The sequence below is a fragment of the Aulostomus chinensis genome, chromosome 8 (assembly GCF_037954235.1).
Source record: "Aulostomus chinensis isolate RoL2024-O1b breed Wild chromosome 8, RoL_Achi_v1.0, whole genome shotgun sequence".
NCBI classification, from domain to species: Eukaryota; Metazoa; Chordata; class Actinopteri; order Syngnathiformes; family Aulostomidae; genus Aulostomus; species Aulostomus chinensis.
The window spans coordinates 7109775-7135929 of record NC_141327.1 but is presented as its reverse complement, the minus strand read 5'-3'; the positions used below and the strand labels follow the sequence as shown (position 1 = coordinate 7135929).

The following is a 26155-nucleotide window of genomic DNA, read 5'->3' as shown; positions in this document are numbered from 1 at the left end:
AGTTTTGGTTACCTCTGATTAAATGACATGTAACTTTAATTTGAAATGGAAGCAGGAAGTTTTGCTCTGCTTGCTGTTGATTTTTAATCTATTACCTTCTTTCTCCCCCTGCCATTCTGCAACAGCACTCTCTCTGTGTTTACCAGCTACAAATGAAACACTGGTTCTCTCCCCAGTAGGAAATGAACTTAGAACATGAGTGGCATTTTGATGTTATGAAGCAATTACTATTGGTATGAAGCAATTAAAAAACTCTCAGGGTACCAGTTGTAAATAAACATGTTTGACACTGTAACTGCCATACATGTTTGGTGTTTAAAACTTCAACTCTGAATTTGAGCGGTCTAAAAGATGGTCCAAAGTGCATCCCATACACTTTTCCATTTGATTCCTGATATCAGTTTGGTTATAAAACTGGGTTAGACTTCATGTTGTGTGGTGCGGGAAATTGGGCTAAAAAGGTCACTCAAGTATTTTTCCGGTAGTAACCTGAAGGCATCGTTTTTGTCCGCCCCTCCACCCATTTCCAGTTCAGCGTGGAGGATTGTCTCCGTTTGTGTGATACTGGCATACAAAACTACATCGGTGTTAAGAGTGAGCTCTGTCGGAATTCAATGGATACCCCATCTACCACAAAGGTAAGTGTTTTAGCTGGAAGTCAGAATTTTAATGGATTTTTTCCGATGAGAGGGCGGGGCCGGCCTGCAATCACCAGATGCACATTGTGTACCCGGTTACCCGGGTACATTTCAAGTTTAGTCTATGTTTACCTTTAGAAGCTCTTCTATTCAGTGTGGTCAGTGTTGATTTAATCATTGATAGAAGTAGGTTCGTTGTTATAATTTAATTATCTTGATATTAATATCTTAAGTGTTATTGCATGGTGGTTATGCATAAATTTAATGAGATACCAGTGAGTTAATTTGATTATTTCTTCTGACACTTTCTGTCATGGTGATAGGACGTTATTGTCTATCTGATGGTGGTCTATGTGCAACTGCTGGGTTCGGGCTTCAGAACCAGTAAATATTACGAGTACGGCTTGCGCTCATAGACTGGACGCATCCCCGCGTCTGGCTCTTCATAGCTTTCATCTTGATAAGGGATTGTCGTCCAGAACACTCGGCCACGCACGTCTGAGCGACCTCTCATGTCTAACCCAAAGTCAGTACGCGCAGTCTACGTGAAGCAAAAATCTTAGGAAACAATGCTCCAGAATTCCACTGCTCTTTTTGTTGAAGTGGGGGATTGGGAAAACTGCGCACGCCCAGGGAGGGGTCTGTGTTGCATTCTGGCGCCTTCCCAAACTGTAGGACAACTGTCATCGTCATGACGGAAACACTGACGGTGACAAGGATATAACTTGAACTAACCACCATCGAACATGCGAAGTTGATTACCTGCATTGTGATCTTTTCAAGATAATTGCTGATAATTGATGTAAAATTAATCCTCCTTCTCCTTTTTTCTTGGGTGGATCTTTTACTTGCATTTAACTTAACATCATAAATTCGGCCAAAGAAACCAAATGTTGAACTGTTTAGCTCTTTTAAGGATGTATATCCTTTTTAATTTGTTCTAATTTGTTCCTCTTTTTTCTTGCAAGAAAACACATGAATTCAAATTGTAGGAGACAGCCCTGACAATTTAAACAACAACAGTAACGAATCTCGAACAGCTTTCTCCCAGTCCCTTAGTTTAATGAGCTGTTTGCAAGGTTTCATTCACAGTGCTCAATTTTTTTAACCAGAAAGTTCATGTGTTTTTTTGACAGATGAAACATGGCAAAGAAAATCTCAAAGAAAGCTAAAGAGCATGTTTTGTGTGTCAGAGAGTCCATCTAATCTAATCAAGCAGATGAGTATTGGAACCAGCGATAAAGAAATTATTAAAAGACTGATTGCTCTATAATTGACAAGTGGATGCTTAAAGATCCTGTATTTTCCATTGACTGCAATAGCTTACAGGAGTTTAAAAATTCAGTTTTTGGGATAAAGCTCTGACAGTGTAAATAATCTTTGTTAAATGGATATGAACATATAAATAATAAACTTCTTACAGAGTTTTTTGAGCTCCATTTTTCAATGCTGATACATCTCTGAGAAGAAGACAGGCAGACTAACTGCAAGTTCTGGTTTGATGAGCATATCATCCATCCATCAGCTATACCAATTATCCTGTTGAGGGTCATGAGGGGGCTGAAGCCTTCCTCAGCTGTCATCATGGTAGGGGCAAGGGAAGTGTTGGACAGGTTGCCACTTCATCATAGGGCAGACATATAGAGACAGACAGTCTCTCACTATCACACACAATGTGCATACTTTTAGACTGTGGGAGCAAGCTGGGCACCAGCGAGAAGGCTGGGGCACCTGGAAAGATCACATGCAAGGGGGCGGGGGGGGGGGGGGGCATGCTAAGTCCACACAAAAAGGAGCAGTTTATGAGGGAGGGGATGAACCAAATGACCTTGTGAAGAGCTGCTTACACATGCCTGTAAGTCATGGTTATTACAGAAGCTGTGAGGCAGTCAAGTGGCTGCTGATAAGGAGGGACCTGAAGAGTTATTTTTTGTTGCTGTATGAAGCACATTATTTATTTTCTATCTGTATATGATCCATCCATCCATTTTCTACTGCTTACCCTGTTAAGGGTTGTGGGGGATGGGGGTAGCATCCCAGTGTCCTTCGGGTGAGAGGCAGGGTTCACCCTGGATGGGTCACCAGTCCATTGCAGGGCCAACACATAGAGACAGACAACCACTCACACTCACAGCCACGCCTATGGTCAGTTTAGAGTATCCAATCGGCCTTGTCCCCTCTTGATGTCTTTGGACTGTGGGAGGAAGCCAGAGTACCCAGAGAGAACCCACGCAGGAACAGGGAGAACATGGAGACTCCACACAGAAAGACCCCATGCCCAAGGCGGGGCTCAAACCCAGAACCTTCTTGCTGTGAGGCGACAGTGCTAACCACTGCACCACTGTGTTCTCCTATCTGTATATGATTATATATTATTTATATATCATTTTCATTGTTGTTGGAAACAATTTGTTTGATACGTATTCCTGCTGATGAGATTATTCCACTATTTCTCATAATTATGTGATATTTAGCTGTATGATCGATCAGTAGTGGTGTCAATAAAGGCTAGGAAGCAATGACACTTCTGTATAAGGCATCCTGTACATGCAGAGACTGACAACCACTGATACTTACATGCAATTTAAGAGTTTCAAGTCAACCCTAACAGGCAATGTAGCCTAGCGCTGCAGGACCATGGTGCACTAAACAACATTTGAAGAATGCCATTGGAGCAGTTCTGCTAATTTAAGAACTCACAGTCATCCAAATGGAAAGACTGTAGACAGAGCTGCTGGAATGTAGACAGGTGCAGGCAGCGAGTATATCAAGTTTGTTTTTTTTTGTACATACAGGCCACAGACATATAGGCTGCCAGAGAAAGTCACTGCAAGACTTGCTAGATTCACTTAGTGACTGCTGCTTCATCCATTGTTATTACAGTATTTTTAGGTTTATTTATTCATAGGTTAATGTTTTTAAAGTTATTCTGTCATACAATTTTTCACTATTGCTATGAAACATTTCCTGAAACCTTCCTGAAAATCCTGAAAAATACTGCAAGCTAGTCAAAATAAAAATACGATCCAGCATTCATAGCATACTACCTCAAAAACATTGAAAACAAAATTTTCAGGGCATGTCACTATTGAAATAATTAATAAATAATTAAAATATATTTTATTAAAAAAAAGTATTTAGTGTTATTGAATTCAACAATATAAATAGTAAAAATAAATTCCTGGAGAACTATATTTCTTCTATATTACTTTCATTCTTTCAGTTTATTTTTTTAAAGACTGAATGTTTCAAGAAATGTGTCTTTGCAATTGGCAAGAACTGTAAATGAGAAGCCTGCTTCAGCATCACATCTCATACTGCATACTTAATCTGTGTCTCTGATAGCTCCTTTCCATATTCGATATGAGCCCTCAAACTACAACAACCTGAGCACTTTGGGCTTGCATGAAACTTGTGTTTGAATTATGTTTAACTATTTTCTTACCATTGAATCAGAAGTGAATCACAGATCAAGATGTTTTTGATGAGTGACAATGTGTTTAGAATTTTGCAAAGATGGTCTATGAGATTTGCAAATCTGATCAATTTAATAAGTGGGTTCAAGCCACTGAGCATTTGGTTCAGAGAATGTCTTTATAAATCTGAACAACTGTTAAGATGACATCTAAGAATTACATAATTGGGAGATTTTGCTTACGTTCTTGAAGAGCAATTCTACAAGTCTATTACAACAGCATGTTTCTAGGTGTAGGGGAGTGTGGTGGCGGGTATCAAGTTTTGAGAAAGCAGTGGGCTACTATATCCCAACAGTGAAGATGCAGAGTTTTAGAGCTGCACTGGGTCCTACTTTATGAAACTCTTACGGTCACAGTGCGGAAGGCTTAAGACCTGATCAGTTATGAGTACTTTACTATGATCAATACTTGGAGAACCCCCTGACCTTCCGCATGATTTGTGCCTCTGCTGACAAGAGTCGCAACAATTGATTGATTAATCAATAGTCAATGAAAAGAAAATGAATACCAGCTGTTTTGATAATTGTTTTCATCTTTTTTTCACACAAATGAAAAGTGTTTAATGGTTTCAGAAGTAATTTCTACCAAAAAAGCAATTTGGGTGTTGGTGTGAATAGTTGTCTTTGTGTCAGCCCTGTGATTAACTTTCGACCTATCCAAAGTATACCCCAGGAGTTGAATTTTGTGTGGCTTAAAATTTCTGCTGGTGCTGCTTACAGTTGGTGTGAGATGCATTCTGGGACAGGTATTGAAGGATCCATCCATTTTTAGTTTGAGAAAGCCATATTCCTTTGCTGCATCTGAACATGTCTTGAAATGTGCGTCATTGTGTCTATGACACATTTAAGCTTCAAATGCAACCATTAAAAACTATTTTGGTTAATTTATCATTTCAGTCTTTTTTCAAATTAAAAACATGAAAAACTTGCTGGTTCCAGACTCTTAAATATAAGGAATGGTGGATAGATATTAGTTCTATTTTAGATCATTAGGTCATTAGGTTTTAAGGTCATTGTCAATATTTACCTAGGAAGACCCACACTGTCTCAGACACAAGTGTGTGGGAAAGCATAACTTCAGTGTTGCAAAAAAAGAAGCTCTTGCACACTGCTATTGGTGAGCATCATAATTCATTTGAATAAAACATTTTGGTCCTGAAGAAGGTCCAGACAGACAGAAAAGCTCTATTTAAATAAGGGTTATGAAGTGAAGTAGTGCCTGATGCAAAAATAACAATAAGAAAAAAAATTTTTGGATCAGCTTAGTGTTGGAAGTATTTGACAAAGGTCGAGTAGTCAGCAAAGTTGTCGGAACACAGTGAGGACAGTAGAGAAAAGATGTGCTCCATCTTTGCTGAATCTCAGACACATAATGAGACTCTCCCATCCTGTTGGTGTTTCAAATGATGTCTGAAAAAAAAAACAGGGCATTTTTTAAGTCACACTCTTGTGCCTATTCTTTAAAGTCTAGTGACACTGACTACAAAGTAGATGCATAATTGGCTTATATGGTTGCCTGATGGAGACCTGGGGACATGTCAAATTCAGTCTGGCAAAGCTGATCATATAAAGGACTAAGAACTATTTGAGTACTATCAAACTCTGAGTGTATTACCGGTAGCTGTGACTGAAATACAGCAGGTCCATCCATATGAGTGTAATGACAATTGTTGCAATCAACAATCAATTTGAATAAAGTGGAGCAGCTACTCTGAACAAGTTTGTCAGTCTGGCTGGACACTGACTTTCTTGATACTCTTTTCTGTCATTGTAAGTGCAGTCTGTTCCTGGTGATCTTGTATGAAATATTTTCTGTCTTGTCTGTAGATAATGTGGACTCTTATGATGGTACTGGCCACTGTCCTCATTGTGGGTGAGTAGGTTGAATATTTTTTTTCACAAGCTGTTAATGAAAAATGTCATTAGATTTAGAGAAGAAAAGGTGTGTCAAAGGTCAAACTGAACAACTGTACAGAATTCAAATTTGTTTTTGACATTACAGTATGCTCTTCATTGGGGATTGATGCCATGTTACACTAATAAAAAAAAAAAAAAAAAAAAATGATCCCGTAAAATTGTAATTTATCTCTCAGAGATGGCCCTTTTGCACCATCCTGAGCCTATCTGCGCAAATGCCTGCAGCCTGACAATATTAATAAACTGTTTCATAATGCGTATAATATTATTACATGCTCATCCCTGCACTCTTTCACCCTCAAACCATCTTAGTAATAAATATATTTTTTGCATATCCCAGTCATCACATTCCCAAAGCACGAAACATTAAAATCAGGAGATGATTTAGCTTCTAGACACATTGCATTACAAGCAGACAGGAATGCATGCAACATGATCAGTTGCCATATCTGAAACTATCAGCTGGGAGCATAGAAGGTTTTGTGAGTTTAGAAGTGTAACAAGATAAGCTGCTTTGACCATTTATTTTGGGGTTTTTCTGCATTAGAAGCATGGCATTTTTAGCAAAAAAAATGCTGTCCTGATGTACTTGAATTTACTTCTCAATTTGATTTTATGTGCCTAGATTATATCGTATTTAAAGGGAAAAGCATTGATGCCAATAATCTTGCAGACTGAGATGCTCATGTTGCAAGTAACTGCAACACTGAAACAGAGGAAGAACTTAAAATCCCATCTCTTTATTTTCACTATATGCAGCTTGATTTTATTATACTTAGTATTTATATAGCTTTCATGTAGCAGCCAAACAAATGAGAATCATCCATATGGATCTTTCAGAGCAATGAATTTACCATGATATATATTGTTATAGGCTTCAAATGATACCATTATTAACATTGTAGGCTATAGCACCCAGCCCTAGGGACGCTTGTACACTGGTGTGATCAGGGTTATTCTTGTACCTCCTCACATGAGTGGAAAATTTACTCGTCATAATTACTTGTACTTGTAATTTCTTCAATTTGTATGAGTATTGCACATAAATCTCTTTTCCTTCCCTCCCGCCTTTGTCTCAGAGTCCTATTCAGTCTACCAAATTGATGACGATTTGACCCATGGTCGCCAGCTGAAGATCTACCTGCCCAAGAATGTTGAAAGGCTGGAGTTCATCCCAGCTGATGAACCCAGCAAGACCTTTCTGTACTGGGAGAAGGGCAGGATTAGGTTAGCAATGGTCAATGACAAATTGTTCTGTTGTGGACAAGATGATCATGTGGTGGGGTTTTGAGTTACAGTATTTCTACTGTTAATGCATGGGTGGTTCTGTTGTTTCCTCCACAGGATGAGCAGAGGCAGGGTGTCTGGCACAGGCAGTGATCGACGCTGGTACATTGATAAGGTAATCATGAACATTCGTTGAAAATGAATATTTTTTGAAGTGGCACGGTGGTGCAGTGGTTAGCACTGTCACCTCACAGAAAGAAGGTTCTGGGGTTCGAGTCCCAGCTCGGGCATGGGATCTTTCTGTGTGGAGTCTGCATGTTCTCCCTGTGCCTGCGTGGGTTCTCTCTGGGTACTCCAGCTTCCTCCCACCGTCCAAAGACATGCAAATGGGGACTAGGCTGATTGAATATTCTAAATTGAACGTAGGAGTGGCTGTGAGTGTGAATGGTTGTTTGTCTATATATGTTGGCCCTGTGATGGACTGGTGACCTGTTCAGGATGTATCTCGCCTGAAAGCCGCTGGGATAGGCTTCTGCCCCCCCCCCCCCCAACCAGGGCTATGATGGTGTTTGATAGTTCCCTCTCAAGTTTAAATGTTGAAATTATGGCTGGTATCTTTCTTTCAGGTGACCTATGAGGACCAGGGGACATATGTCCAGAGGGACCATTGGAAAAATGAGATCTCCTCTGTAAGAGTAGCGGTGACAGGTGAGTTAGCTGCAGGCTCTGGACACCAGACAACTTGGTCAAAAGAATAAAGCTCTAAGGAATGGAAAACAGTCAAAAAAACAAAAAAAGCAAAAACAACTACTGCTGTTTGCTGTTTGGATTGGGTGCGCCATCCGCAGTGATGCTGGCGCTAAACCGGTCTGTTGTGGTAAAGAGGGAGCTAAGTCAAAAGATGAAGCTCTCCATTTACTGGTCATTCTACATTCCTCACCTGTGGTCATGAGCTCTGGGTAATGACTGAAAGAACAAGATTGCGAATACAAGCAGCTGAAATGAGTTTCCTCCGCAGGGTGGCTGGGCTCTCCCTTTCAGATAGGCAAGGCAAGGAAAGGCAATTTTATTTGTAGAGCCCGTTTTCACAAACAGTTTGTCTCAAAGGGCTTCACATGGCATCATAACAACATCCTCTGCCCTTAGACCCTCACATTGACTGAGGAAAAACTCCATAGAAAACCCTTTTAACAGGGAAAAATCTGAGAAACCTCAGGGTGAGCAACAGAGGAGGGATCCCTCACCCAGGACGGACAGACGTGCAGTAGATGTTGTGACAGACAAGAAAACAGTTTACAATGCAGAATGTGAGAAACACGGAAATGTTAATAACAGCTGAAGAAGGAAGCTTCTGGTAGGGGAGGCAGGGAGAGCAAGCCAGCTTGATGGGGGACTGGATGTCAGACTGGTTCATGGAAGGGGAGCGCAGGCCGGTGTAACAGTAGGGAATAAGGGGGGGGGGGGCGATGCAGGCGGCGGTTGGGGCTCTGGTGGATCTGTGGAAACACAGAGAGACTGCGAGACACCAAGGCCAAACTACAAAGTGCAACAAGTAGTGGTAGTGACAGTTTCAAAAATGTGCAGGGAGGAGAGGAGGAGAGAGGGGGAGAGGAGAGGAGAGGAGGGAAGGGCTCCATGTAACCTGATGTGTCCCCCAGCAGTCTAAGCCTGTAGCAGCATAGCTATCAATGGTTCAGAGCTACCTGAACCAGTCCTAACTGAAGGCTCTGTCATAGAGGAAGGTCTTAAGCCTGGACTTAAACGTAATTAAAGTGTCTGCCTCTCTGACCCATGGAGAGAGCTGGTTCCACAGTAGAGGAGCCCGGTAACTAAAGGCTCTACCTCCCAGTCTGTTTTTATTGATACTGGGAATCACTAAAAGACCTGCATTCTGGGAGCGCAGTGCTCTGGTCGGACAGTAGGGACTAATGAGCTCTTTCAAATAGGATGGAGCTTTATCATTGAGAGCCTTATAAGTCAGCAGAAGGACTGTGAAGTCAATTCTAGATCCTACAGGAAGCCAGTGGAGAGAAGCTAAAGTGGGAGAGATGTGTTCTCTCTTCTTAACTCCCGTCAAAACCCTCGCTGCAGCGTTCTAGACCAGCTGGAGACTCTTTAGGGAGTATTTAGGACATCCTGACAGGAGAGAGTTGCAGTAGTCCAGCCGAGAAGTGATAAATGCATGCACCAGTTTTTCAGCATCACTCTGGGAAAGGATATTCCTAATCTTAGCGATACTTCGCAGATGGAAGAAGGCGGTCCTAGTCACATGCTTTATGTGGGAGCTGAAGGAAAGGTCCTGGTCAAAAATGACCCCAAGGTTCCTTGCAGTTGTACTCGGAGTTAGGGTGATGCCATCTAGAGTAGAGATCCGATTCAAGAGTGTGTCCCTGTGGTGTTTAGGTCCAAAAATGATTACCTCAGTTTTATCTGAAATGAGCATTAAGAAGTAAGAGGACATCCAGGATTTAATGTCTTTCAGGCAGTCTTGCAGATGAGTAAGCTGGCTTGTGTCGTCTGGCTCCATCGACAAGTAAAGTTGTGTGTCATCTGCATAACAGTGGAAGTTGATCGAGTGCTTCCGGATTATGTCACCTAATGGGAGCATGTAAAGAGTGAAGAGAATCGGTCCTAAAACTGAACCCTGTGGTACACCATATGTAACTCTGTTACTCTATACTCAGAATGGTCATTATTAACATTAACAAACTGAAACCTGTCAGATAAGTAGGACTTAAACCATATTAGTTTAGATAGAGAGAGAAGCTCGGTCATTTGGGAGGGAGTTGAGCCGCTGCTCCTCCATGTAGAGAGGAGTCAGTTGAGGTGGTTCATGCATCTGGTGAAGATGCCTACTGGATGCCCCCCTTGGGAGGGTTTTTTGGGCATGTCCTACTGGGAGGAGTCCTCGGGGCCGACCCAGTACACGCTGGAGAGATTGTATCTCTTGGCTGGCCTGGGAATGCCTCGGGATTCCCACAGAAGAGCTCGTGGACGTGGCTGGGAAGAAGGCAGTCTGGGTTTCCTTGCTGAGGCTGCTGCCCCTGCAAGCATGGCAGCTTCCACCATCAGAGTGTGTGTGTGAATGGGTGAATGAGATGACACTGTAAAGCGCTTTGGCTTTGATACTGGCGCTAAGGAAGAAAGGCTTCATATGAAAATGAGCCCATTTACCATTATAATTTAAATATTTGGTGAATACTGTGAAACTAAATGCAACGCAATTATGGGATGCTGCTGTTATTAAGTGCACAAGGAAACATACGCTCACTTGTAAGATTTGATTATTCAATTTTAGCATTATAGCATTTAGCCATCAGCAATTATTATGATTTAGACTTAGCCATGAGCTTTCTAGTAATTAAAAGAGAGCTCTCATTCATCCTAGAATAATAACTCCAAAAAGCAAATACTAATCCTAAAAATAATATTGAATCCTTCAATTAAACCTTCATATATGTACTGTGTGTGAATGAAAGGGAGAGATTATGCTCATTTCTGTAAGACTTTAACAAATAGATTTTATTCAATAATTTAACCACCATATGCCAGCCAAACAATCATGCTTGAATATTGTAGATCATGGTGTAGTATGTGTTTGCCCCACTGGAGCCATTTAATAAGAAAGTAAATGTAAGCAACCCCCCCCCCCCCCCCTTTGCTTGTTCTTAGATGTTAATGATTTATCCTTTGTTTTTCAAGCATGTTCAATGAAATTGATTGTTGATTAATTAATAATAGGTAACCACTGGACATAAATAATTAAGTTGTGCACATTGTAAGACACGGTCATGTTAAGGATCAGATGAATGTAAAAATAAGACACACACATCCCTTGGTGGGTGCTGGGTTCAAAAAATGATCAGGCAAGTCTGAGGAAGTACACTTATGCTCAAAAGGTTAATGCATAATAAAACCCCTAAATGGTAGCTCCCTGGTGTGTGGATCTTTATTTCTCTTCACAGGTTTGGTATCAGATAAACATAAATGACAAAACATTTTGCTCAAAATGAATTTGATTGGAGTAATAATTCATGCCATTAATTTGCTTAAGTAAATGCCAACTTTCTTTTGAAAACCTCATATCATGCATTTGCGATTAACTTTCAGCAGTATGACTTTTGTACTTCTTCCGGTATCAAATTTTGTTGTCTTTTTCCAGTCAGATATAACTACATGAAGTGTGTGGCAGGAGAGAGTCTCTACATTTCCCTGGAGGGCATTGACCTGGCTGATGCTGACCTCCTCTTCTCAGGAGAAGCTGCCAATGTGACACTGGTGAGATGGACGGATGGATTAATTGAAACATTGAGGTGTTACAGTGACAGGATGCAGACTGACCCAAAATGCAGAGTATAACAAGCATTCAGAAACTGAAAAAAAATGCTGTGGTTTTTTGTGTTTTTCACAAAAAAAATCTGTTCAATAACTGGATCTCAAAATCAGAAAAACTAAGCAGGTAATGCTGACCTGGGTACGAGGAAATTACAATTGACTAATGTCAATTATGAAAATAATAATGAAATGTCCCGAGGACTGATACATCTGCATCTAATTGATACGTACATTCTAAAAAGGTGACAGCGCTTGTTTTTCTATGTTACTGAATGTAGTGAGGTTAGGTGCTGGAGATACTGGACAGTAACTTGCAAAGTGCTGGCAGCAAGTGCGGGTGCAACAACAGGTTGAGAAAACAAATGCACTGGAAGTATGGAGATAGCAGGATCTTAACCTGTGTGCTGCAGTATTAGCAAATATGCAATAAAGTATTGTGGGGCGGCATGGCTCGGAGGTAGCAAAGGTGTCCACAAAGGGTTGCAGTTTTGATCCTCACTCTTGATGACCTCATCAAAGTGTCCTTTAGCAAGACACTGGGCCCCTAATTGCTCCTTAAAAGTAAGTTTGCACCTTGTATGGAAGCCTTCACCATAGGTGTGTGTGTTTTATTTTATTTCATTTATTGAAAAAAGAGAAGATCAGTATAATACTTGAAAATTCTTGAAGAAATTTTGAATGGGCCTGCAGCTTGTTGCATGTAATCAGTGTATGGGCTCTGGAATATAATGACAGAGTCACTAATTAAGAGGCTAATAGCTGCAGCTAGCTTGCTGATTGCTATCATTTCTAAATTTGTGCATGCCCTTAGCATGTTAGCATAATGCTAACATGTTAGCATGTCAAAAATACTAATAACAGAAGCTAGCTTGCTGTTTGATGTCATTTATAAATTGCTGAATGTTAACATGACGCTAACATATTTGCATGCCAACAGCAGCAGCTAGTTTGCCATTTGCTATCACGTGGCAATACTATCACACCAGCATAAGTTAAAAGTAGTTTAAGATGGCGTTCAACAATCAGGATTTTTCCTGCCATCATGGCTAGAAATTAAACTATGAGTTCATAAAAAAACATAGTAGATATCAAAATGAATCTTTAGACATTTCTGATTATTTCAGATAAGGCTCCATGCCATTTTTTCTTTTTTGTGTGTGTGCCATATTACTCATCACACCAGCTTTTGCCATTTGAGTCTCTCTCCTAATTCAGTGGCACTCTCAGATGATGGGACAGATTCATAGATTTGATAGTATTAGCCATACAATTTGCTACTTTAAGAGTTGTATTCCCAGGATGTGTTGTGTACTGCAGTCTCATTGGATGTTTTTGTGATCTGCTTTGGGCACAAGCTTGGTGAACTTGTCCTAAATCTTGGGGTCTGCAGGGTGATAGCTGATAGAGATCTCTTTGGAACCCAGCAAATTTTGTTTTCTCAAGTTGAATCTTGGGCTGGGGTGAGTGCAGCATTGACCATTATACTGATGGGATGGTGTTGGATGACAGGCAGTGGATCCAGGACCAGCTACTTGTTTAATCTGGTGATTGTTTGGCTGACAAACACAATATCACTTATTTTCAAAATTATTTTTTTGTTGATTTGGTGATTGAGTTATAGCTGCTGATATAAGATTAACTGTTTAACTTTCGCAGAGTAAACCTAGCTAACAAGGAATCTTAGGCAGATCGCACTTACAAAAGTATATCTCCCTCAGGTGCGTGATGGTGCTCGGGTGTCACAGGACCTTCCAGGTTATTGGGATCGAGTTCATACCCACTCTACAAACATTGAGATCAGGAACGTTAACTATACTGATGAAGGACGTTACACCCTGAAAGACCGCAGGGACCGTATCGTGTCTTTTACCAGGATGGATTTGACAGGTATGTCCAAATATACTTTAACCAATCTATAAGTCTGCAGTCATTGAATTTCACTGTGAGCAGATTTATAAAACCCAAATAAAATTAATGCAGCGTTTAATATATGCTTTTTGATTTTCCTCCAGCTTCTTTGTTTGACAGACTCCTTTCTACTAGATTTTGATGCTGCAGACCAAGTGTTACAGGGATTTTGTGAAAGGCTATGTAGGGCTGTTAACCTCCAAAGCCAATATAAAGATGCACCAATAAACATGACTGAAAGGTTGGAGAAAGGGACACATCAGATTCCTGTGGTTGATCTTATCTGAGCTCAGTTTGCAAAACAGTTTATCTACATCAATTTATTTACATTATTATCTGAGAATCAATATGCATAATAAGTTGGCTATTGTAGTTAAACATTATTAACACAACTAACAGATGAATGGTTGAAACAGACATACAAAAAGTCACCTGTGGTTGCTGTGCTACTGGACCTTGATATTATATATCATGAACTATTACTAATGAAGCTGTCAGCGTGTGGATTCAAAAATTCTGCAATGGGCTGGATAAATATATCATGTTTAACAGCACCTTGTCAAACATAGGAAGGCTTAAATGTGGTGTTACACAAGCTGCCTCAAACCTCTTCTCTATTCCATCATTGTAACTGATATGCCATATGTATTGAAAAACGATGGCATAGAATCCTGCAGAACATACATTTGTCCTGCAGACAACAATTGGCAAGCAAATGAATTACTCCAACAAGAGTTCATGCTGGTTTCTTCATGGATTATAAGGACAATAAGTGAATCCTGAACGTCTCTAAAACTAATAGTCTGATACTGGGCTCCAAACATCATAAATTGTGCCTGTCTTTGAAAGGCACTGCGATTGAACAGCTTAACAAAGTCAAATTATTGGGGGTCATAATTGAAAAAGCGATGTCCTGTTCAGCTCATCTTAATTATGTGGGTGCTAAAATGAGTAGTAGCGTCACCATCATTAGAAGGAGGCAATTTCTAACACAGAAAGGATGTATGTACTACAGTGTCTGGTTTTATCACATCTGGACTGTTGCCCAGCAATTTAGTTTGGCATATTCAAACAGGACCTTTAGAGACTCTAGCTCACACAAAACAGAGAGGTCTGCCGGGCTCTCCAGTGTTCTGTAAAGAACAGTAAGGAAGGAATGCATACCAGGGCTATCATGGATGAAGGTGGAAGAGAGACTGGCATGCAACCTGATTGTGTTCTAAAAAAAAAAAAGTACCATCATGTGTAAACCCACTGATTTGTACTCTTCGCTATTGTCAATCAATAATCGACATAATTGCAAGACCAGACACACTTTAAGTGGTTTCTTCACTCTACGTTTGCTTGAAATTAATTCTTTGAGGCAAACTTTAACTGACAGTACTGTAACATACTGAAATAGGCTTGCACCACATCTAATCCCAACAGGAAGTAAATCTAACTTCAAAAAGGAACTAAGAGCAATTATGATTTGGAAGGGTGAATTATATGACAGCAAGCAGGGACAAGTAAATTGTTGTGTTTCCAATCGTATTTTATGTTTGACTTACGTGTGGGCCACAGGAATAATTGTCATCATCTGTGTGGTGATGACTAATGGCAATCCAAAATAAACAAACTCTGGAAGCCAAGAAAGGCCACAGTTGCAATACATTTTGTATGCCCTTATTTCATGCTTTGACCATCATTAAGTCATTGTAGTGTGATATTATCTTGTTGTAATGGTTCATAATAGCAAGTTCCTTTATCTTGTGATAACGAGATAAATTAATGTTACGTTGTGATAACGAGATAGCATCCATTATTAGGAGATAACCACATATAACAAGCTCCATAATGTCATGATCAGTGGATATATTTTGGTAGCATGAGTTGAAATAAAGTCTTAAATTTACATACAAGATATCCACTGGCAAAGATGCCAGCTTGAAAACTTGAACAACTGATGTAAAATGTTATCAATGCAGATGTAACATCCTTTTCAAGGGCTAATATATGCTGGCTGATGGATCCTGCAAATACTCATAAGATAATGTGTAAAAACCTGCTTTTGATTTGGTATGAATACAACATTAGATATTGGCAATGTGGTGGCACGGTGGTGCAGTGGTTAGCACTGTTGCCTCAAAGTAAGCAGGGTTTTTCTTTGTGGAGTCTGCATGTTCTCCCTGTGCCTGCGTGGGTTCTCTCCTGGTACTCCGGCTTCCTCCCACAGTCCAAAGACTTTCAAATGTGGAGTAGGCTAATTGGATTGGACTGGCGACCTGTCCAGGTTGCACCCTGCCTCTCGCTCAAAGGCTGCTGGGATAGGCTCCAGCCCCCCCGCGACCCTTCACAGGATAAGCGGTAGAAAATAGATAGAATGATGGATGGATGGATGGATATTTGCAGTGGCAAAACTACACAGTTCCTTTGTCAAATAAAAGTATGAATTTAATCAAATTATGAAATTATGAAATACTCCCCTAAACATGCAAATATTCAAGTGTAGTGCTGATACCTGAACTTTGGACTTTGGTACAGTACTTGAATAAAAATGCTTTCAGAGGCGTAGCCCTGAGTGCACTGCTCAAGCTAAAGTGACCCACTATTACTGGATGAACCATGTACTATGACAAGATAGGATGGATCGTGCTCTACATGTAATGGTCTTGCAGGACTGCTGACCTCTTTTCCACTACAGACTATAAAGAGTACTCTGGAAACCCACTCATGGCTTTACTTCTACTGCTGGGCATCCCAGCTGGGATTTGCTGCTGTTGTCGGAAGAAGATTTTCAAGAAGAAAGCCACCACTGCAACTCTACAGGTAACCCATGGAAAGAATACACCTGTCCAGCTGTGTCTGGAGATATATGTAATTGATTTTATTGACCTGTTACCCAAGTGTTCAGGTGTAGCTTCTCAAGCTGTTATTATGGTTACTCTGCTTTACTAAACTCTGTTCTTCAGAAGAACATAATACTGGTGAAACAGATTCATACTATCAACAAAGTCCGATCCTCATTCAAGTAATTATCCAATGGTTTGACTGGTATGTTCTCGGTTGAGCTTCAAAAAGTTTTGTAGTCCTCAGTTTATTGTTGATTTTGGACCAGAGAATTACTGAAGCCCCCCCTTCACCCATCAACGCTGTGACTACATGAGCTGGCTGAGATTTAGCAGTATTGCTGGATTGCCGTTTCATGCATTTAGTCAAAGCAGTCTGCTGTTGCTTATCTGTCAAGCTTTCCCCCTAATTTGGTACAAGAGAACTGCAAACACTGTTTGTGTGCTGTTTGCAGTCTGAAAGCCACATACTTTGTATAAATGCATACAACAGAGCTCTGAGTGAGGAAATTCATTCAAACACTAAACTATAGCAGAGGCCAAACACAGTCACACTCAGCCTCCTTATCATCTTCTGTTTGTCTTTATTTCTCTAGAGTTCCCCAGAAAGAGTCCATCCTCCCACCAGTGGCCCTGCTGGACCATGTCCTCCCTACAACAGTCCAGGCCAAGCTGGAGTGGTCAGTTCATACCACAACCAGTCACTGTTCACTGTTGCCCTGAAATTGGGCTGTATATCATGATAAAAAGGCAAATATGCAGTATCCCACAATCCAATACCAAATGATTTTGAGTGTTTTATTGATGTATTATTTTTTGCTGCACACTCAATTAAAACATGTGACTATGTTTTTCTTTGTTTGCAGGCGTACTACCATGGACCTAACCCTGGCATGGTACATAATACATTTATGATATGTTGATTCAAATGTAATGTGTATGAGGAATTATTACATAAACTATTGTCTTTAGCTTTTATTACAATTCACCAATCAATTGTGAATCATTGAATTTCCTTTGCTATTTTACTCTGTTATGTGGAGATCAAATGCATAGTGTGTGTGTGTGTGTGTGTGTGTGTTTTTTTTTACCAGCCTTGCCTCCTACCTGCCTACTTGCAGGCTGACTTGTATTTCTTCTTACATACAGGAGTACCAAAAATGATCAACCTGCAACAATTTACTCTTTTCGTCTGTACAAAGAAAAAAGGAGCAGGGGCTTACCTACATGTATTATTTCTTTCTATCATCATTCATGACCGAGATAATCATATTGCTCTCTTGTTACTGTGCAAGTCTCAGATACATCAGGAAACCATCTGCTGTCTTAAACCACTGTCTTATTTTCATAGCTGTCTCCATAGCTATAACTATTTGTGAATAGAGTTTATTGCAACTATCAATTTATGTGAGTAACACAAATTTAACATATTTATGCAATTCAGTGAAGTCTTTCGTATTGTCCAGCATAAATTCAGATATGCATTACAGCAGCAGAGGGTGACATGGATGAAACCATATTTGTGTTCATACACTGACTTTGTATGTACTTGCAACAATCCACTTTGTGTTTGGTGAAAATACAACATAAGGCAAATTTACATGTCTGTGTGCTTCTATGTAGGATCCTACAGTCCATCCTCCTCCTCCAACTACTGGCCCAGGACAGTGGAATGGCCCTCAACCATCCCCTGTTAGTAAAACACAGCAAGGCTGCCTTCGAAAATGATCATAAATTTGTAAACCCAGCCTCACATGCTCTTACAACGCTAGAAAAGCTGACAGTTAGTGTTGACTGGAGCATTCTTTTTGCTGAAGCATTTACAGCTTGAGTGTTTCCTGATACACCTCATGACTGTCTGTCTCCATTGCAGGGCTTCAACCCAGCCTACCCACCCCAGAACCCTGCCTACCCTCCTGCTGGTCCTGATATGATCCCTTCTCCTCAGCCCCCACAGTGGAATGGTCCACCACCAGGCCAGTACCACCCCGGACCTGTAGCTCCTATGGTACGATCTGATGCTTCAAGTGACATGCTAGAGGAATTATGTTTTTTGGTTCGTCCACATGCCTGTACAAATCTACATACCTATGTTTTTCAGTCCAGCTAAAACACCTTTTTAGGGACTTTTTTTTTTGTTGGTATTGATATTTGTATTAACATCCCCTTGCACTCAAAGGTGAAATGAAAATATGTTTCTGGTCAAAAGTCAAGGCCAGTTTGACAGGCGTACATTGTCAACGCATTTCTAGTCTCGTGGCTACAACAAAAGATCATAGTTTTTAACATTTTTATCAAAAGATACTTATTGTTAATCAAATTAGCAAAATTCAAGAACGTGTAAAATTATTAACACATGGAGTGTGGATGTCAGAAATATCAGTAGAAGTGTGGGCACTAAGTGATGTGCGAAGGTGTGTATGAAGGTGCATAATGGCAACATAAGCTATGACCAGCACAACATACGTGAAACCTGCAGGCAGGGCAGAAAGAGCAGTGAATGAAAGGAGGAAAGTGCCCAGGTGCACTGAAAACCCCCACAACTGAAAAACATTCCTTATGCACAAAATCGTCAGTCAATTCAGCTTCTTTAAACATGGTGAAAGGCTTTTGCTCATCGACATAAAATTTCAATCTATTACATATGTGTCCACGCATTGATTTTGTTAAGTACATGAACAATTCACTTTGTGTTTGGTAAAAATACAACATAAGGCATGTTCACATCTCTGCGAAGAAGTACATTTCTCAATTGCTCCACCCCACATTTGTCTTTTTCTCACCCTTGACCCCTTTCAATTTTTTTTGCAGATAGGTATAGGGAAACTGCTTCAATGATTTTAACATATAGTTCAAAATATGACGTGGCCAAATTTAACCAAATAACTTCTCGGGCCTTCCCAGAGAGGATTGTGTGCATAAGGAATCTAGCCAGCCTCTTCCTTCTGCAGTGCGTTTAAACAAGGTGAAAAATGTATCAGGGTCCCACTCATAATGGTGGTACAAACCTCAAGGGAGAAATAGTCTAGTCAAGTCAGTTTTATTTGTACAGTGCCAAAACACAACAAAAGTTATGTCATGACACTTTGCAAGTAGAGCAGGTCTAGTACTACACTCCTTCAATGAATTTACACCCAACAATTCTCCATCAGCAAGCACATTCTACAATGGTGACAAAGACCTTCCTTTTAACAGGAAGGAACGTCAAGCAGATCCAGGCTCAATGGGGACAGCCTTCTGCTTTGAATGGTTGGGGGGAAAGAGACCAGGAGGGTGGGGCAGAGACACAGACAGATAATAGAGGAAGACAGATATGCAGAAGGAAAGAGAGGGACAGAGATAAAGAGAGAGAGAAAAGGGAAGAGTCTTTTAAAACCTCAGTTGCTGTTTGACTGGGGACGACAACCTTGACCATATAGCTGGGATTTCATTCTAAACTGCATTTTCTGAACTGCCTTTATTTAATTTTTCAGACTGAAACATAAAAATACTTCCAGGTTAAAGTTCCTTGTCTCAACTGGATTACACTTTCGAAGACCTAAAATGATAATATATGGGGGCGTGATATTTAAATGATGATTGTTTTCAGCCTCTGCATTCATCAAAGCCAAAGCATTTGTATGCTGTTGTCAGCGAGGAAGGACCTGTTTCATTAATTGCACGTGAATCCTGTTGTGAGGTGATTTCTATGCTCACATCTGTAGCTTTTTCTATGCCTCAGTCATAGATTCGGGCCACTGTCTCCCTGTGAAAGTGGGTTTGATGACTTAAGCCAAGTGCTGTAACATATCTTCAACTTAGTAGCCTCAGTTGGGCAAGGAGAGAGTGGTCCACACACACTAGAGTTCAGCTCTCCACATGACAAAGCAAAAAAAACATGTTAATGCTGAGAACTTGCTAGGACTTTTTTACGCTGCAAATTAAGTGAGATTCTTGTTTAGTTATCATCAAAGCTGTTATTAATAAAACAAGGACAATATTACTCCTTCCAATTTTATTCCTGTAGCACACATGCATTTGTTTTATCTCTCCTAAATTAAATCTAAATTCTTATATTTTAATTTTGGGATTAATAGTGATTTATCACAGGATATTATTGTGATTAATTCAATTCCATTTTTTAATTAACTCACAGCAATAGTTTTTTTGTGTTTTTTTTATGCATTACAATCTAACTTTGTCACAATACACAAAAGACTGTTGTCCCTTCCTGTAGCCATGTTATGCTGTTTCCATGCAGGTTCAGGACTTCTATTGCAGTGAAAAATGAGACCACTGACTAATTTGGCAGGACCTAAAAAGTGCACGCTTTTTTTCAGTGTTGATGCACTCACTTTATACAACCCCAAAATGTGTATGTTGCTGTGTACATAGGGCTATGCTCCTGGTCCAGTCATGTATAGTGCTCCTCCACCAGCTTCTGACTCTATGAGGGAGGAGGTCAAGATGGAGAACATGGCTTCCTCACCGGCCGACCCACTGTTGAATGCTGAGCCAAAGGTATAATTACACCGAATTCAAACCTAAAAAACAGATACAGCCTACAACTGCCACAGGAATCTGGCAAATGGAGAATGGTCATTCCTACAGAATCATTCAACTGCCCCTCCCTACTCAGTGCCAATAGAACAATAAGATGTCCATTGAGGCTGATGAAGTTACAAAGATAATTCACCATTGTGCATAACCATGTCTCCGGGCTGATTTGGTGCATAAAACACAAAAAGAGAATATGTTGGGAAGAAGTTGTAAGGGTCCTATTAAAAAAGGAGAAAAAGATTCAAGAATTTCTTTTCATGCTTTTATTAACAGCACAAGGGAGCCAAGCGCATGATTATTTTGGTACAGTATGTCATGAAATACTGCCAGAGGAAGTTAGCAAAAGCAATCAAAAATAGGCATTTAGTTTAGACCAGACTGACAGCGTGTCCATAGGATTTGATGAAACAGGACTTGAGTTAGTGTGGACACAGAGTGTAGCTGCAGTTATTTACAAGGGGAATAACATTGTATTTTCAAAGTCATACATTTCTCAAAAGAAGCATCCATCTTGTTCAACAGTTGACTGAAATATGAAGCAAATTCATTAAGCATATTAGAGACATAGTGTAAGAATGAAATCATTCAATATCTTGTCTTACTACAAAATGAAGAAATCTCAGTCCATCCATCCCTCCCAGTCCACTTATCTCTATGCTGGGTGGCAGAATCCATACAATGGTTACAAATCTGTTGTTGTCACATATCAACCACAATGTCACAGAAACACTTTTGGTTATACAGACATGTAACATGGATCAATTTTGAAAGTGGAAAGTTCTGTGATAGGGGTCAGTTTGTGAGGGGGCTCCTTTGTTAGCTTGTCTGTGTGTATTGACAAATAGGATATCTGTAAAGATGCTGTTTCTCTCATTAGACTGCAGTGATTACGAGCAGGGCTGTATGCACACTAAGTGGAGGTGGTTAAATGATACTATCCCTTACTGGAAAAATGAAAAGATTCTGTCTTTTGCCAGTGTCAGGGGACTGGTGGCCAAAAGATCTGTGGACAGGCCAGAAACTGGACCAGTTGTTGAAGTGGATAATTCAAGTTGTTTATTATAATTGGTTGTACAAATGCAGCTGGTCTAAGTGGCCATTTTGAATTTTCAAAATGGCAGTTCCTAAGAACTATGTATGATAAATTAATTCAACTAATTACTCAATATCATATTTTATCAATTACTGAAGACAATTGTAATAGTTGGCCATTATATTAAAAAAAAGATTGCTGCATGTGACAAAGACTCCATATCCAATTTTTTGGGAAGGCCTTGGATATAAGAACTCATATTTCTTTTTTCCATTGTGATATCTCTAATTAATACAGAAGAGAAAGGGCCAACAATGTGTTTGTAAGTTGCATTTATCACATGTACGTTTATCACATGTGGCCCTAAACAAGTAAATGAAGACAAAAATGTCCAAAAGCAATGACAATGTGTTTTTTTTCCCTCCTCCAGGTAGAAGTAGCTTCCTCACCTGTTGCTCCCTCCTCCACCTTTGACAATACCAACCAGTTCCTGATTGATGGAGGGAAAAACTCCACCAACTTCCTGTAGGGATGCTGACACCTGGAGCAGCCTCCTCTCCGTCCATTCTCACTTCAAGTTACAGTGCCCTCTGGGATCATTTGGCCTTCCTTTGTTAAATCTTTTAAATCAGGACTGCAAAATGACACAAGTGGAATCAGTGACAAGGATTTGAAAGGCAAATTCTACACTTTGCCTCCCTGCCTTGAGCAGTGTTTAATCCCTTATGTTGAGAAAGCAATAATCTGTGTGCAGTAATCTACTGTAGCTACTTGTCTGCCAGGCAATCAACGTGTAAGAGTCAAGAAGTCCCTCATTTGCAGATCAAAGTTCTGCACTCTCAGAGACAGGAAATAAGGTTTGTGTGTGCACACATACATGTGCATAAGTATTGTCAAAATCTGTGGCGTAAATCTTACGATTGCTCTGATTATCAAGGGCCAGTAAATGCAAACAAACCACCTAGAAAACACAGTCAGGAGGAACAAGTGTGGACACATATGACATGGCTTCAAAACAGGTTATTACTAGCTATCAACAGACAATGAAATGCAGTTTACAGCTGACTATATAACAATTTCTACACCTCTAGATTGCGCTTAAACAGGTTACAGTGGTGTTCATGTTGATAGGATGCAGTGTGAAAAAAATAGGGTGAAAGTAAGCATGCTTCCCCAACTGGAGTCCATCAAATTATTTCATGGAATATTTCATATTCCTACAGTGTGCCGTAGATACGACAGATAGGAATATGGATGATGCAGTGCATCAAAATTTTTTAAGTCGAGTGGGCAGGGAAAGGGAACTTGTTCCATATGCGTCATTGGCTGAACAACAGTGCAGCTGTTTCAAAATCCCGTTCTCACCCACTAATTTTTACAAAATGGTGTCATAAACCATTGTGACTATACGTTCTTGTTTTGATATTGCTAAGATTGGTCTGTTTCCTTAGTTTCAATTTTCGCTCTGACTTGAGTCTTAACACTCCCCCAGGGCTGCATCCCAGAGGGCAGATAACAGGGTTCTGATGGTATTTGCGGAATTAGCAAAGACACTTCGAACAACTCAAACATCTCAAGCTAAGTATAATGATAGTCACCTATGTGACTCTAACATGTCCATGTATATCAGAAGCATAAACTGCCAAGAAAACAGGACTTTGTTTTTGTCAACAGTTAAAAAGAATTTCTTGGCCTAATTATAACAAGCTTTGGTCTGGGGTCTTGAATCAGGTTGGGGTCTCAAATTTGGCAGTAACAGTCAGGCTCAGATGGGACAGGTTTGGGCAGAGTAGATATATTATATCATGAGAAGGGATAACTATCTCATTGGTGGTTTAAAGGGTTTTTCACAGATCAAGACTGTCAAGGCAGGGGCAATGGTGCAGGTTTGTTTGAAATTGATGTCCAAATTCAGTGAAAGTAAACATACTACAAGTCCCCTTAACCATCAGTTTTCCAATGATGCTATTCAAATGGTTTGGGGTGAAATGTAGATGTGGTAAATACTGATGGAATCTTACAGTGTCTTTTAAATCACAACAGTAGGTAATACTGTTGGAATAGTACAAGAAAAACCACTATGACTGCCTTTCAGGCTGGCCTCAAGCCTCCTAACTGTTACAGCGAAAAACAAACAGAAGAACCCAACATCTCACTTGTTTTTATTGAGAGCCTTTGATAAAAGGGACATTATATATCACTTTTTGAACTATGGTGCTCGCAAAACACACTCCACTTGCATATGAATGACTAGACAGCCAATCAAGATGTTAACTACTTGAAAGTGCAACTGAATTTGTTCACCTTGAAGATGCAGTTATATGAGCTGAGTTAAATGCTCCTGTGTCCTGCCTGATATCTGGTCATCCATAACCAATAACATTCTTGTTTGTTCACAATCACTTCCAGGCATTCAGTGTTAGCATCTTAAATTCATTTTTCTCCTTAAGTCTGTTTTCACTGTCACTGTCCTACACATCTGCATGTTGGGGGTGAAGAAATTCAAGAACCTTCATGCTGTCATTATTGCAGCGTAGGCTATCATTATCTGGGGTTCACTAGCTTGCATTTTTTTGTTAGAGTCCCATCTAAATTCAGACTAGTAAGTTCTGAGGGGTCTACTTAGGGACACTTTGGACAGAGCCAGGCTTTCCTTCCTTCCTTGCTTGAACTAGCTCAACAAACCCCCCATGATTACCAACCAGCTATGTTCACCGGGTTCTCGTCCTCAGGCTCTGTGTGCACTCTCTTAAATAGGATCAATGGTGTGCTGCCTTTTTCTGTCTTTTCAGTCATTGTCGTAGAGAGTGAAGTATGGTGGTGTTAATGTACAGCTCAACAAGTCTGCATCCATAATGTTTTTTCCTCTGCTGAAAATCCACATCATTCATTACTTATTTCTAAACACTCTCCCTCAAAAGAGAACAGTTCCAAAGGAAATGATTGACTAATTGAGAGGGAATCTGGCTTTCTAGTGCACACCTCAGGTCGTCTGTTTTCCACATCCTTTAAAAACAACAATGAACAAAAATAAATCACCAGACAGGTTGATGAATCCAAGCATCCAAATTCTCCTATATTATATTGAGATGGCAGTCATGTAGTCCAACCAAAGTGACAAATAAATACATAAAAAGTAGGGCAGCTGGGAAGGAGACCACTCTGTAATTCCAAACTCGCATGAGAAATCATTAAGGTCAATGTGTGTAAAAGTGTTTCTCATGATGTGGTTGCTTGTTTGTAAGATGACTGACATTGCAATTTGATTAAATTTTTCTTTTATTTATTATTGTAACCATGACAACTAAGCTTACAGTCAAATTACACCCCATTGCCCAAATGGCAAAAGGTTACCCATTTTGAGTAGGCAAATCATGTATGTACATATGGTCTCTTTTTAGAACAAGGAATCCCAACTGATAAAAGTTTTTCCAGCATTGACACTGAAGCACAATTGCCAAATTGCCAAACATGTCCCCAAATATCTGATGCAAAGTCCAGCACATGTTAACAAAATTGTCTCTGGTTTGCCTTTTGTCCTTTTTTGGGGGACTCAAAAGAAACTTTCCCCTGCCCTAACCACGTTTAGCTGAACCAGATCATAAATATGTTGTGGGTGGTATTAGAATAACATTGTTAGTTGACTAATTCTGTCATGAGGTTGTGTTGTATGCTTACATAAACATAAGCAGCTTGCTTCATAAATGGGAAGTACACTTACTGTACTTAGTGTAGGAGATGGTGTCGTGAATGTGTTTAGCACAATGCAGTGGAAATGTAGCCAGCTGTCATACACATTTTCTGTAATTAAGCTATTCAGATGCTCTGATCACTGAGTGCCTTTTCATCTCTCAATGTGAAGGTGACCTTTGCCTCTTTTGTCTTGCTCTATGTCCCTGAGTAGACTTTCATATGAACATGAATGTGTTTTGTACCTTTTTGTCCTTCATCTGATGTTCTTTACATGTAGTAACAGTGAGATGGACTGGGCTTCACATATGTTTGAACATGTTTTTTATTTGTGTGTGTAACTTAACCAATGATATTCACCAAGTGTAGTTGTAGAAGATGGATGCTGACGAAGTTGGAAAGAACATCACATTCTCCAGATCCACATCTGCCTCATGATATCAGATCAGTGAACTCTGGCTTCCTACCTCTCACTTTGTACTTCTGCATTCTGTACATGTATGTTCAAGTCAATGTGTCAATGAAACTACGCATGATAAAACAGATGAGTTCATTTACTTACTTC

The 26155-nt window shown here is 40.0% G+C and overlaps 1 protein-coding gene across 1 annotated transcript; it reads left to right on the top strand.

Moving 5' to 3' along the window:
• The first annotated feature begins 465 nt into the window (after nucleotides 1–465).
• LOC147256956 (uncharacterized) lies at nucleotides 466–26155 on the top strand. Its single transcript, XM_086210663.1, has 14 exons — nucleotides 466–638; nucleotides 5941–5986; nucleotides 7110–7257; nucleotides 7375–7432; nucleotides 7884–7965; nucleotides 11420–11535; nucleotides 13311–13479; nucleotides 16184–16308; nucleotides 16925–17008; nucleotides 17195–17224; nucleotides 17952–18020; nucleotides 18202–18336; nucleotides 20703–20828; nucleotides 22331–26155. Exons 1-14 carry the CDS (start codon nucleotides 615–617, stop codon nucleotides 22427–22429), a joined length of 1311 nt encoding a protein of 436 aa, XP_086066789.1. The 5' UTR covers nucleotides 466–614; the 3' UTR covers nucleotides 22430–26155.

Coding starts and splice junctions, on each gene's coding strand:
- LOC147256956 (XM_086210663.1), top strand. CDS start 615: ATGGATACCCCATCTACCACAAAG. Junction 7,433..7,883: donor GACGCTGGTACATTGATAAG/GTAATCATGAAC, acceptor TCTTTCTTTCAG/GTGACCTATGAGGACCAGGG. Junction 18,021..18,201: donor ATGGCCCTCAACCATCCCCT/GTTAGTAAAACA, acceptor TCTCCATTGCAG/GGCTTCAACCCAGCCTACCC.